This window comes from Pristiophorus japonicus, chromosome 7 (genome assembly GCF_044704955.1).
Source record: "Pristiophorus japonicus isolate sPriJap1 chromosome 7, sPriJap1.hap1, whole genome shotgun sequence".
NCBI lineage: Eukaryota > Metazoa > Chordata > Chondrichthyes > Pristiophoridae > Pristiophorus > Pristiophorus japonicus.
The window spans coordinates 217,344,667-217,356,739 of record NC_091983.1 but is presented as its reverse complement, the minus strand read 5'-3'; the positions used below and the strand labels follow the sequence as shown (position 1 = coordinate 217,356,739).

The 12,073-nt window shown below is 49.2% G+C and overlaps 1 protein-coding gene across 3 annotated transcripts in view; it reads left to right on the top strand.

Moving 5' to 3' along the window:
• Positions 1 to 12,073, top strand: part of galnt14 (UDP-N-acetyl-alpha-D-galactosamine:polypeptide N-acetylgalactosaminyltransferase 14 (GalNAc-T14)) — a 162,833-nt gene that overhangs the window by 134,483 nt on the left and 16,277 nt on the right. For all 3 annotated transcript variants that reach the window (XM_070884574.1, XM_070884573.1, XM_070884576.1), the window contains 2 exons: positions 5,659 to 5,762; positions 10,264 to 10,390. In XM_070884574.1, coding sequence (XP_070740675.1) covers positions 5,659 to 5,762; positions 10,264 to 10,390 — 231 coding nt within the window. The remainder of the gene's footprint in view (positions 1 to 5,658; positions 5,763 to 10,263; positions 10,391 to 12,073) is intronic.

Here is a 12,073-nt window from a genome sequence, read left to right as displayed (position 1 = left end):
TGATCATTTTCCAACAATCTATCGACTCTGGATCAGTTCCTATGGACTGGAGGGTAGCTAATGTAACGCCACTTTTTAAAAAAGGAGGGAGAGAGAAAGCGGGTAATTATAGACCGGTTGGCCTGATATCAGTAGTGGGGAAAATGTTGGAATCAATCATTAAGGATGAAATAGCAGCCAATTGGAAAGCAGTGACAGGATCGGACCGAGTCAGCATGGATTTATGAAAGGGAAATCATGCTTGACGAATCTTCTGGAATTTTTTGAGGATGTAACTAGTAGAGTGGACAAGGGAGAACCAGTGGAAGTGGTGTATTTGGACTTTCAAAAGGCTTTTGACAAGGTCCCACACAAGAGATTGGTGTGCAAAATCAATGCGCATGGTATTAGGGAAAATGTACTGACATGGATCGAGAACTGGTTGGCAGACAGGAAGCAGAGAGTCGGGATAAACGGGTCCTTTTCAGAATGGCAGGCAGTTACTAGTGGGGTGCCGCAGGGCTCAGTGCTGGGACCCCAGCTCTTTACAATATACATTAACGATTTGGATGAAGGAATAGAGTGTAATATCTCCAAGTTTGTGGATGACACTAAACTGGGTGGCGGTATGAGCTGTGAGGAGGATGCTCAGAGGCTGCAGGGTGACTTGGACAGATTCGGTGAGTGGGCAAATACATGGCAGATGCAGTATAATGTGGATAAATGTGAAGTTATCCGTTATGCGGGCAAAAACACGAAGGCAGAATATTATCTGAATGGCGGCAGACTAGAAAAAGGGGATGTGCAACGAGACCTGGGTGTCATGCTTCATCAGTCACTGAAAGTGGGCACGCAGGTACAGCAGGCAGTAAAGAAGGCAAATGGTATGTTGGTCTTCATACCTGGGGATTTGAATATAGGAGCAGGAAGGTCTTACTGCGGTTGTACAGGGCCTTAGTGAGGCCTCACCTGGAATATTGTGTTCAGTTTTGGTCTCCTAATCTGAGGAAGGACGTTCTTGTTATTGAGGGAGTGCAGTGAAGGTTCACCAGACTGATTCCAGGGATGGCTGGACTGTCATATGAGGAGAGACTGGATCAACTGGGCCTTTATTCACTGGCGTTTAGAAGGATGAGAGGGGATTTCATAGAAACATATAACATTCTGACGGGACTGGACAGTTTAGATGCGGGAAGAATGTTACCGATGTTGCGGAAGTCCAGAACCAGGGGACATAGTCTTAGGATAAGGGGTAGGCCATTTAGGACTGAGATGAGGAGAAACTTCTTCACTCAGAGAATTGTTGGCCTGTGGAATTCCCACCACAGAGAGTTGTTGATGCCAGTTCATTGGATATATTCAAGTGGGAGTTAGATATGGCCCTTACGGTTAAGGGGATCAAGGGGTATGGAGAGAAAGCAGGAAAGGGGTACTGAAGGAATGATCAACCATGATCTTATTGAATGGTGGTGCAGGCTCGAAGGGCCGAATGGCCTATTCCTGCACCTATTTTCTTTGTTTCTATGTTTCTATGATCCATTTGAAATAGGTGTCTACTACAACCAAAAACATTTTTCCCATGAAAGGACCTGCGTAGTCCACATATCTGCGTTACCAAGGCTTGACGGGCCAGGATTAGGGCCTAAGGGGGGCTTCCCTGGGCGCATTGCCCAGCTGGGCACATGTGTTGCACCTGCGAACACAAAGTTCCAGGTCTGCACCAACCCTGGCCACCAAACATGTCACCTGGCAATTGCCTTCATCATGACAATGCCTGGGTGCTCATTGTGGAGTTCTCTGATGAATGCCTCTCTGCCCATCTGGGGCATGACTACGCGGTTTCCCCACAGTAGGCAATCGGCCTGAATCGAGAGTTCATCCTTGCCCCTGTGAAATGGTTTAAATTCCTCAGGGCATGCCCCGTATGTGGCTTCTCAGTTCCCATTCAGGACACATTTCTTGACTAAAGACAATAGCGGTCTCTATTTGTCCAGACTTTGATCTGACGGGCTGTCACAAGTGAGCCTTCGCTTTCAAAGGCTTCAACAGCCATGACCATCTCAGCAGCATGCTCGGTTGCCCCCTCGGTGGTGGCTAGTGGGAGCCTGCTGAGTGCATCTGCTCAGTTTTCAGTGCCCGGTCTGTGCAGAATTGTATAGTCATAGGCAGCTAACGTGAGTGCCCACCTCTGTATGCAGGCTGATGCATTTGCATTTATGGCCTTGTTGTTGGCCAAAAGGGACGTTAGGGGTTTGTGATCTGTCTCCGGCTCAAATTTCTTGCCAAACAGGTACTGGTGCATTTTTTTTACTGCATATACACATGCAAGCGCTTCCTTTTCTACCATCCCATAGCCCCTTTCTGCCTGGGACAGACTTCTGGAGGCATAAACTACCAGCTGTAACTGACCCTTGGCATTGACATGCTGCAACACACACCCGACACCATAGGACGACGCATCGCACGTTAACACAAGTTTCTTACATGGGTCATATAGCTTTAACAGATTGTTGGAACATAACAAATTGCATGCTCTATTAAAAGCCCTTTCCTGGCTGTCCCCCCAGACCCATTCACGACCTTTGCGTAGGAGCACATGTAGCGGCTCTAGCAGCGTGCTCAATTTGGGAAGAAAGTTACCAAAATAGTTCAGGAGCCCCAGGAACGAACGCAGCTCCGTCGTGTTACGGGGTCTGGGTGCTCTCTGGATCACTTCCGTCTTGGATGCAGTAGGGCTGATCCCGTCTGCTGCTACCCTCCTCCCCAGGAATTCTACCTCTGGAGCTAGGAAGACGCACTTCGCCTTTTTCAGTCGCAGCCCTACCCGGGCCAGTCTGCGTAGCACCTCCTCCAGGTTGTGAAGGTGTTCTTCAGTATCGTAACCCGTAATGAGGATGTCGTCCTGAAAAACTACCGTCCCTGGAATCGACTTGAGGAGGCTTTCCATATTTCGCTGAAAGATCGCGGCGGCCGAGCGAATCCCGAACGGACATCTGTTGTACTCAAACAACCCCTTGTGTGTCGTGATGGTGGTCAGCTTCTTCGACTCACTCGCCAGCTCCTGGGTCATGTAAGCTGAGGTCAGGTCCAATTTTGAAAAAAGTTTGCCACCGGATAGCGTCGCAAAGAGGTCCTCCGCTCTCGGTAGCGGTTACTGGTCTTGGAGTGACACCCGATTGATGGTGGCCTTGTGATCGCCACATATCCTGACCGACCCATCCGCCTTCAGCACCGGCACAATCGGGCTCGCCCAGTCACTGAATTCGACTGGCGAGATGGTGCCTTCCCTCAGCAGATGGTCCAATTCGCAATCTATCTTTTCCCGCATCACGTACAGCAACGCTCTGGCCTTGTGGTGTGCTGGCCTGGCGTGCGGGTTTATGTGAATCACTACCTTGGCCCCCATGAAAGTGCCAATGCCGGGTTGAAATAATGAGTCAAATTTGTCCAGGACCTGTGAGCATGATATTCGCGCCACAGAAAAAATTGCATTGACATCGCCCCATTTCCAGTTCATGACAGCCAGCCAACTCCTCCCCAGTAGTGCGGGACCGTCCCCCAGGACAATCCAGAGTGGCAATCTGTTCTCCGAATCTTTGTGGTTCATGACTACCGTGGCGCTGCCAAGCACTGGAATGATCTCCTTTGTATATGTCCATAGCTGTGCGTCAATCGGCAATAATTTTGGCCTCCTGGCCTTGGACGCCCACAACTTGTCGAACTGTTTGATACTCATCAGGGACTGGCTGGCTCCCGTGTCTAGCTCCATTAATACTGGGTTGCCATTGAGGAGCACTTTCATCATTATCGGTGGTGGCATCCTGATGTATGAACTGTATATGTGCTCCACCTGAACTCGCTGAACTTCAGCTTCCAGCGATTTCCCCCAGTGTTCATTTGGTCTCGTAGGGCTTACATCGGGCCCGTCCTCCTCGTACATCAACCTGGCTGCAGGCTTCCTGCACATACGCGCCAAGTGACCACTGATGTTGCAATTTCTGCAGGTATATTGCTGATACCTGCAAGCTCTGGCTGGATGTTTGCTTCCACACCTCCAACATGAGCCGTTGTTGGAAACAAAAGGTCCATTACCAGTCGATCATCTCTGACTGTCTCTGTAACTGTCCTTAAGCGCACCATTGACAGGTGTTGATGGCCCCATTACTGGCCGCATTGTCCCTTGCGATGACATGAATCGAAGTTCAGCTAGCCATTGTCTCTGTTGAATTCCCCCTCTGGGTTCGACTACATGCTCGGGCATGTTCGATTGCCCCTGTCTGCCTGGGGAACTGTGTGCCGCGTTAACAATGTTGACTCCCTGTTTATTTGCTGCATTTACGCCAAGATTTTTGTCAAATATCATTCTGGTCTCTTCCTCCCCTGAGATAAATGTCCGGGCCATCAAAGCCGCCCTTTCCAGAGTCAAGTCTTTGGTCTCAATCAGTTTCCTCAAAACCCCAGCGTGCCCGATGCCCACAATAAAAAAGTCTTGCAGCATCTCCGCTCTGCATGCATCTGGGAACTTACATAGGCTCGCCAGTCACCGGAGATCTGCCACGAAGTCTGGAACGCTTTGCCCTTCTTGCCGCCGGTGTGTGCAAAACCGGTGTCTCGCCATGTGCATACTGCTCACCGGTTTAAAGTGTTCTCCGAGCAACTTACTGAGCTCTTCAAAAGTCTTGTCCGCCGGCTTCTCTGGCACTAGAAGGTCCTTCATCAGGGAGTACGCCCTGGATCCACAAACCGTCAGGCGATGAGACCTGCGTTTGTCGGCCGAATCCTGTCCCAGCCATTCCTTAGTGACGAAACTTTGCTGTAGTCTCTCAATAAAATCGTCCCAATCATCACCAACATAGCACCTCTCGTCTGTGCTGCTCGTGGCCATGCTCGCATGGTTTAAATCCCAGTTTCTCTTCGCCAATGATATGTTCTTACTATACAGTACAAATGCACACGAGGCCCATACTTGAGAGTAGGTCACTCTGTGACCAGTAACCTTTATTAGCCAGCACTGAAGTGATGAAGGTGGGTGCAGCTTCCCCTTTTATACCTGAAAGTCCAGGTTGATAGAAGGATTAGAGAGGAGATGAAGAAACATTTCTTACGCAGAGGGTGGTGGGGGTCTGGAACTCACTGCCTGAAAGGGTGTAGAGGCAGAAACCCTCAGCACATTTGAATGGTACTTGGATGTGCACTTAAAGAGCCGTAACCTACAGGGCTACGGACCTAGTGCAGGAAGGTGGGATTAGGTTGGGTAGCTCTTTTTCGACCGGCGTGGAAACAATGGGCCGAATGGCCTGTGATGTAATTTTCTATGATTCTATGACAATCCTGGAGTTTTGCCAACTCCACTGCAGACCCTTCCCTACTCCTCCCTTCCCGCTCCGAGCACCATTTCCTTGGACCCATGCGATTTCCCGCTCCTTCCCGCCAGACCCTACCCCATCTCCGCCGGCTTTTGGGCGGAATCAGCGAGGGATCGATTGGCCCCCGTGACTGTGATTCCTGGCCCCAGGTTACAATCCGGGCTGGAGGGCCTGTACTGGTCCAGTTCGCCAACTTTGTTCTCGTTCACACACTGGTGTAGCTGGAGTGTCTGTCTAAAGTTCCTGTTTTCATTAGAGACTCCCACCATGTTTTAACTGTGTGTGTACATCCTAACACGTTCGTTTCCCACAGGACGCCAATAATAGCTGGAGGGCTCTTCGTGATCGACAAGGCCTGGTTCAACCACCTGGGCAAGTACGACACTGTGATGGACATCTGGGGTGGAGAAAACTTTGGTAAGATTGGGGGGTGGGGGAGATATCAACATTGAATTTATATTATTTTATTACTTATTGTACTGTATAAGCTCAAGGGTGATTAGAGGTCTAGCAGACGCCTGAGCAGGATGGGATTGGAATTAATTATCAGGATCATTGGCATTTACTGCCCATCCCCAGTCGCCCTGAGAAAGTGGTGGTGGTGGACCTTCTTGAAACAATGGATGCAGTATTGACACAACTGAGTGGCTCACTAGGCCCCATCAGAGAGCAGTGAAGAGTCAACAATGTCAGTGTGGGACTGGAGTCACATATAGGCCAGGCAAGGACGGCAGGTTTACATAAGAACATAAGGAATAGGAGCAGGAGTAGGCCATTTGGCCTCTCGAGTCTTCTCTGCCATTCAATGAGATCAGGGCTGATCTGATCATAGACTCGGCTCCACTTCTCTGCCCGCTCCCCATAACCCTTGACTCCCTTATCGCTCAAAAATCTGTCTATCTCCGCCTTAAATATATTCAATGTCCCAGCCTCCACAGCTCTCTGGGGCAGAGAATTCCACAGATTTACAACCCTCTGAGAGAAGAAATTCCTCCTCATCTCAGTTTTAAATGGGCGGCCCCTTACTCTGAGACTATGTCCCTTAGTTTTAGTCTTCCCTATGAGTTTAAATATCCTCTCTGCATCCACCTTGTTGAGCCCCCTCATTATCTTATATGTTTTGCAAAGATCACCTCTCATTCTTCTGAACTCCAATGAGTATAGACCCAACCTATCCTCATAAGTCAACCCCCTCATCTCCAGAATCAACCTAGTGAACCTTCTCTGAACAGCCTCCAATGCAAGTATATCCTTCCTTAAATACAGAGACCAAAACTGTATGCAGTACTCCAGGTGTGGCCTCACCAATACCCTGTACAGTTGTAGCAGGACTTCTCTGCTTTTATACTCTATCCCCCTTGCAATAAAGGCCAACATTCCATTTACCTTCCTGATCACTTGCTGTACCTGCAGACTAATGTTTTGTGTTTCATGCACAAGGACTCCCAGGTCCCTCTGTACTGCAGCACTTTGCCATTTCCTTCCCTAAAGACATTCACGAACCAGTTGGATTTTTACGACAATCTGAAGCTTCATGGCCACTTTTACTGACACCAGCTTTTTTAAAAACTGAATTAAAATACTCAAATTTCCTATGCTGGGATTCGAACTCACGTTCTCTGGATTACTAGTCCAGTAACACAACCACTACACTGTCAAATCCATCTTGAGAGCGGCTAATCATTGCACCAGAGTCAAGAAAGCTCTCTGAGTCACGTTCAATGATGATGGAAGAAGGTGCTCTATAATTGATCTCTATAATCGCCTGGGCTGAAGGGGAAGGGAGAGTCAACCGGGTATCTGCTCCTGATCGATGACCTGTGACCGGTGCTAGATAGAGCATGCACATCGGGGGGGCAGGGTAAGGTGGGCGGGACTTCATCCATCTCAGCCTGACCCATTTTCCTGACTCGGGTGGTCATTATGGACCGGCTCCCGGCGGGATCTCTGCCAGCAAGCGGGAGGGCCGGGAAATTCTGGCGGCGTGGAGCCAGAGCGTCACTGCAGCGCCTGGAGAGGCCGAGGCAGGTTAAGGGGAGGGGGAGGGAGGGAGGAAGAGCCTCAAAGAGGGAAGGTGGAGATTTCCACCGAGGCCTAAAAAGGTAGGATTTTGGGGCCTAGACGGAGGGAGAGGAGCCAACCACTAGGCCCTCTCCCTCCATTAGCTGAGAGTCGGGATAAAAGGGTCCTTTTCAGAATGGCAGGCAGTGACTAGTGGGGTGCCGCAGGGCTCAGTGCTGGGACCCCAGCTATTTACAATATATATTAATGATTTAGATGAAGGAATTGAGTGTAATATCTCCAAGTTTGCAGATGACACTAAGCTGGGTGGCGGTTTGAACTGTGAGGAGGATGCTAGGAGGCTGCAGGGTGACTTGGACAGGTTAGGTGAGTGGGCAAATGCATGGCAGATGCAGTATAATGTAGATAAATGTGAGGTTATCCACTTTGGTGGCAAAAACAGGGAGGCAGAATATTATCTGAATGACGGCAGATTAGGAAAAGGGGAGGTGCAACGAGACCTGGGTGTCATGGTACATCAGTCATTGAAAGTTGGCATGCAGGTACAGCAGGCGGTGAAGAAGGCAAATGGTTTGTTGGCCTTCATAGATAAGAGATATGAGGAGAGACTGGGCCTATATTCACTGGAGTTTAGAAGGATGAGAGGGGATCTCATAGAAACATATAAAATTCTGACGGGACTGGACAGGTTAGATGCAGGAAGAATGTTCCCGATGTTGGGGAAGTCCAAAACCAGGGGACAAAGTCTAAGGATAAGAGGTTGGCCATTTAGGACTGAGATGAGGAGAAACTTCTTCACTCAGAGAGATGTTAACCTGTGGAATTCCCTGCCGCAGAGAGTTGTTGATGCCAGTTCATTGGATATATTCAAAAGAGAGTTAGATATGGCCCTTACAGCTAAAGGGATCAAGGGGTATGGAGAGAAAGCAGGAAAGGGGTACTGAGGGAATGATCATCCATGATCTTATTGAATGGTGGAGCAGGCCGAATGGCCTACTCTTGCACCTATTTTCTATGTTTCTATGTTTCTCCAGGCCCACTGACACCTTCCACCCGGCCGTCCCTGGTAGCGGTGATAGCAAGGTCTGGCGGGAGGGAAATGTGCTGGGTGAGGCTCCACCCCGCTCCTTACCGGCATTTACATTCGGTGTGTTGGAAATGGAGGAGGGGAAAGGGGGAGGGAATTTGAGGTCGGAGAGGAGAGGTGGCAATAGGCCTCAGTGCCCTATTTTCTGTCATTTCATTCACAATCCCGCCCAATAGTGGAGAGTAATTCAGCCCCATGCTGGGATCGGGGGCATAGCTGTGAAGCGTTCTGTGGTCAAATAGCTTGCTGAAATTCACTATCTAGGTTCACATATGACATTTGGTGTTTGGGTGAGGTTTCGGTTGGCAATACCTGAGGAGTGACCAGACAAAGGTCTTCAAACTTATGAAGGAGTTTAATAAGGTAGACGTAGAGAAGATAGAAAATAGGTGCAGGAGTAGGCCATTCGGCCCTTCGAGCCTGCACCGCCATTCAATAAGATCATGGCTGATCATTTTTGCAACTTCAGTACCCCATTCCTGCTTTCTCTCCATACCCCTTAATCCCTTTAGCCGTAAGGGCCACATCTAACTCTCTTTTGAATATATCTAACAAACTGGCCTCAACAACTCTCTGCAGTAGAGAATTCCACAGGTTCACAATTCTCTGAGCGAAAAAGCTTCTCCTCATCTTGGTCGTAAATGGCTTACCTCATATCTTTAAATGTTTCTAATTGTAGCAGAGACCCGAACAGGGGGCGGGGGGGGGGGGGGCAAAAATATAAGATACAGGTTGACCCTCCCTTATCCGGAACCCTCGGGCCCTGGCCTGTTCTGGAGATAAGGGATTTTTCTGGACGAGGGGAGGTCATGTTAAATTGGATGGTGCAGGTATTGAGCAAGGGGATATCGGAGCTGGCTGGCTTGGGGCTGGAGTGCGGCAGGGAGAACATGGGGGAGGGCGGGGGGAGGGAGGGCGGTGGATCGATGGGTCCAGGCCAGAGATTGAGGGAGTCGTCGGCGAGCTCATGTCAGAGCTCTGCGCATGCGCCACCCTGTGGCCGGGAATGGTTCTGGATGAGGCGTGGTTCTGGATAAGGGAGTTCTGGATAAGGGAAGTTCAACTAATAAATCCAATAGGGAATTCAGGAGAAGCTTCTTTACCCAGAGAGTGGTGAGAACGTGGAACTCACTGCCACAGGGAGTGGTTAAAGTGAATAGCATCGATGAATATAAGGGAAAGCTTGATAAGCACATGAGGGAGTATGGAATTGAAGGATATGCTGATAGGGTTAAGAACATAAGAAATAGGAGCAGGAGTAGGCCATACAGCCCCTTTGAGCCTGTTCCGCCATTCAATAAGATCATGGCTGATCTTCTACCTCAACTCCACTTTCCCGCCCGATCCCCATATCCCTTGATTCACTTAGTGCAGAAAAATCTATCGACCTCAGTCTTGAATATACACATCGATTGAGCATCCACAGCCATCTCGAGTAGAGAATTGCAAAGATGCACAACCCTCTGAGTGAAGAAATTTCTCCTCATCTCAGTCCTAAATGGCCGACCCCTTATCCTCAGACTGTGTGCCCTAGATCTAGACTCTCCAGCCAGGGGAAACAAGTGCTCAGCATCTACTCTGTCAAGCCCGCTCAGAATCCTATGTTTCAATGAGATCACCTCTCATTCCTCTGAGCTCCAGAGAACATAGGCCTAGTCTACTCAAGCTCTCCTTCAATGCACCCCCTCCAAGGTAGGTCCCTCCTAAGGGGTGGGAAGAAGCTTGAGGACAGACACTGGCAAGGAGCTGCTGGGCAGAGTGACCTGTTTCTGTGCTCTACATTCGATGTAATTGATGTCATTGTTGCAGAGATGTCCTTCCGTGTGTGGATGTGTGGTGGGAGCCTGGAGATCATCCCCTGCAGCCGAGTCGGCCACATCTTCCGCAAGAAACATCCCTACGTTTTTCCGGACGGCAACGCTAACACCTACATCAAGTACGTTCCCGAACCGGCGGGGGTCTACGGTGGCCTCCCCCGGGTCAAACAACAGCCTCCCTCTTAAAGGGGCAGTACTTTTTTTTGTTGAAAAAAACGTTTTTGGATGAGGAGAGCAGCCAGGCGCCATTTTAATCGCGGTGATGTCACGCGGGTATAACATGGCCGTCCGTTCCACTGTTTGCGACGCATGCCTTTGTGAATTCCGGCAAAGGTTTTGTTGAGCAATTGTGTTTTTGTGTGTGTGAGGGAGAGAGAGAGAGAGAGAGGCCCCTTTAAGTGTTATGACATGGGAGGTAAAAAAACAAATATGATTGTCGTGAAGTGGATTTAATGCTCCCTGAAGTGACTGGGTGAGGGTCTGGGCTGTGAAGCCCGTCACAGTCAAATAGGCTGCCGACACTGAGTGTCTTGGTGCACAGACATGAAGAGATGCTATTTAGTTGACTGTGAAACTGAACTGCAGAAGGTAAAAAGTTATGTTCAAACAAAAACAGCAGAAAACCTCGTCGGGGTATTTTGAAATTATCGCTCAGGGTAAGCACTGATTGGACAGGACTGGCTGAATTAATAACATTGGCTATATTGCATCGGCCAAATTCTTAAAGGGATAGTCCACCTATTGCTAAGTAACCCTGGATTTGTATGGTGCATTCTTACAGGGGCCGCTCATCAGCTGGCTGGAGGCAGCTATTTTGAGTAGGCCCGCCCTGGAGTTGCAAACCATGTCAGAGAACTGCAGCTAACAGGAGTTATCTGACAGGCACCTTTAACTAAAGGGTGGAATAAAGGCAGGAAAGTGCCGGAAATACACAGCGGGTCAGTCAGCCTCGAGATAAGAGAGAAAGAAAGAAAAGGCAGAAAGGACTTGCATTTCTATAGCGCCTTTCACCACCTCAGGACGTCTCAAAGCACCTCACAGCCAATGACGTACTTGTTGAAGTGTGGTCACTGTTGTAATGTAAACAATGCAGCAGCCAATTTGCGCACAGCAAGCTCCCACAAACAGCAATGGCCAGATCATCTGTTTTAGTTATGTTGATTGAGGGATAAATATTGGCCTAAACACCAGGGATAACTACCCTGGTCTCTTCGAAATAGTGCCGTGTGATCTTTTACATCCACCTGAGAGAGCAGACGGGGCCTCAGTTTAATATGTCTTCCAAAAGACGGCACCTCCGACAGTGCAGTACTCCCTCAGGACTGCACTGGACTGTCGGCCTAGAGAAGGCAGCTCAAACTGGAAGACCGGGTGATTAAACAATGTGGGGTCAAGGTGTGCCATCCGATATTTGCTTTCCTGCTGATGAAAATTGGTAGTGAGGGAATGCTGCATTGTTGAAGGCGCATTTCTTCAAGTGATGCATTAAACTGAGGGCCTGTCTGCCTCTTCTGGTGGATGTTAAAAGATCCCACGGTACGATTTACATGGAGTTCTCCCAGTGTCCTGCCCCACATCCCTTCCCTCAACCAAATGGTGATCTATCCATTCATTCACATGCTAAGAACATAAGAACATAAGAACTCGGAACAGGAGTAGGCCATAAGGCCCCTCGAGCCTGCTCCGCCATTCAATAAGGTCATGGCTGATCTGATCATGGACTCAGCTCCACTTCCCTGCCCGCTCCCCATAACCCCTTATCCCCTTATCGTTTAAGAAACTGTCTATTTCTGTCTTAAATT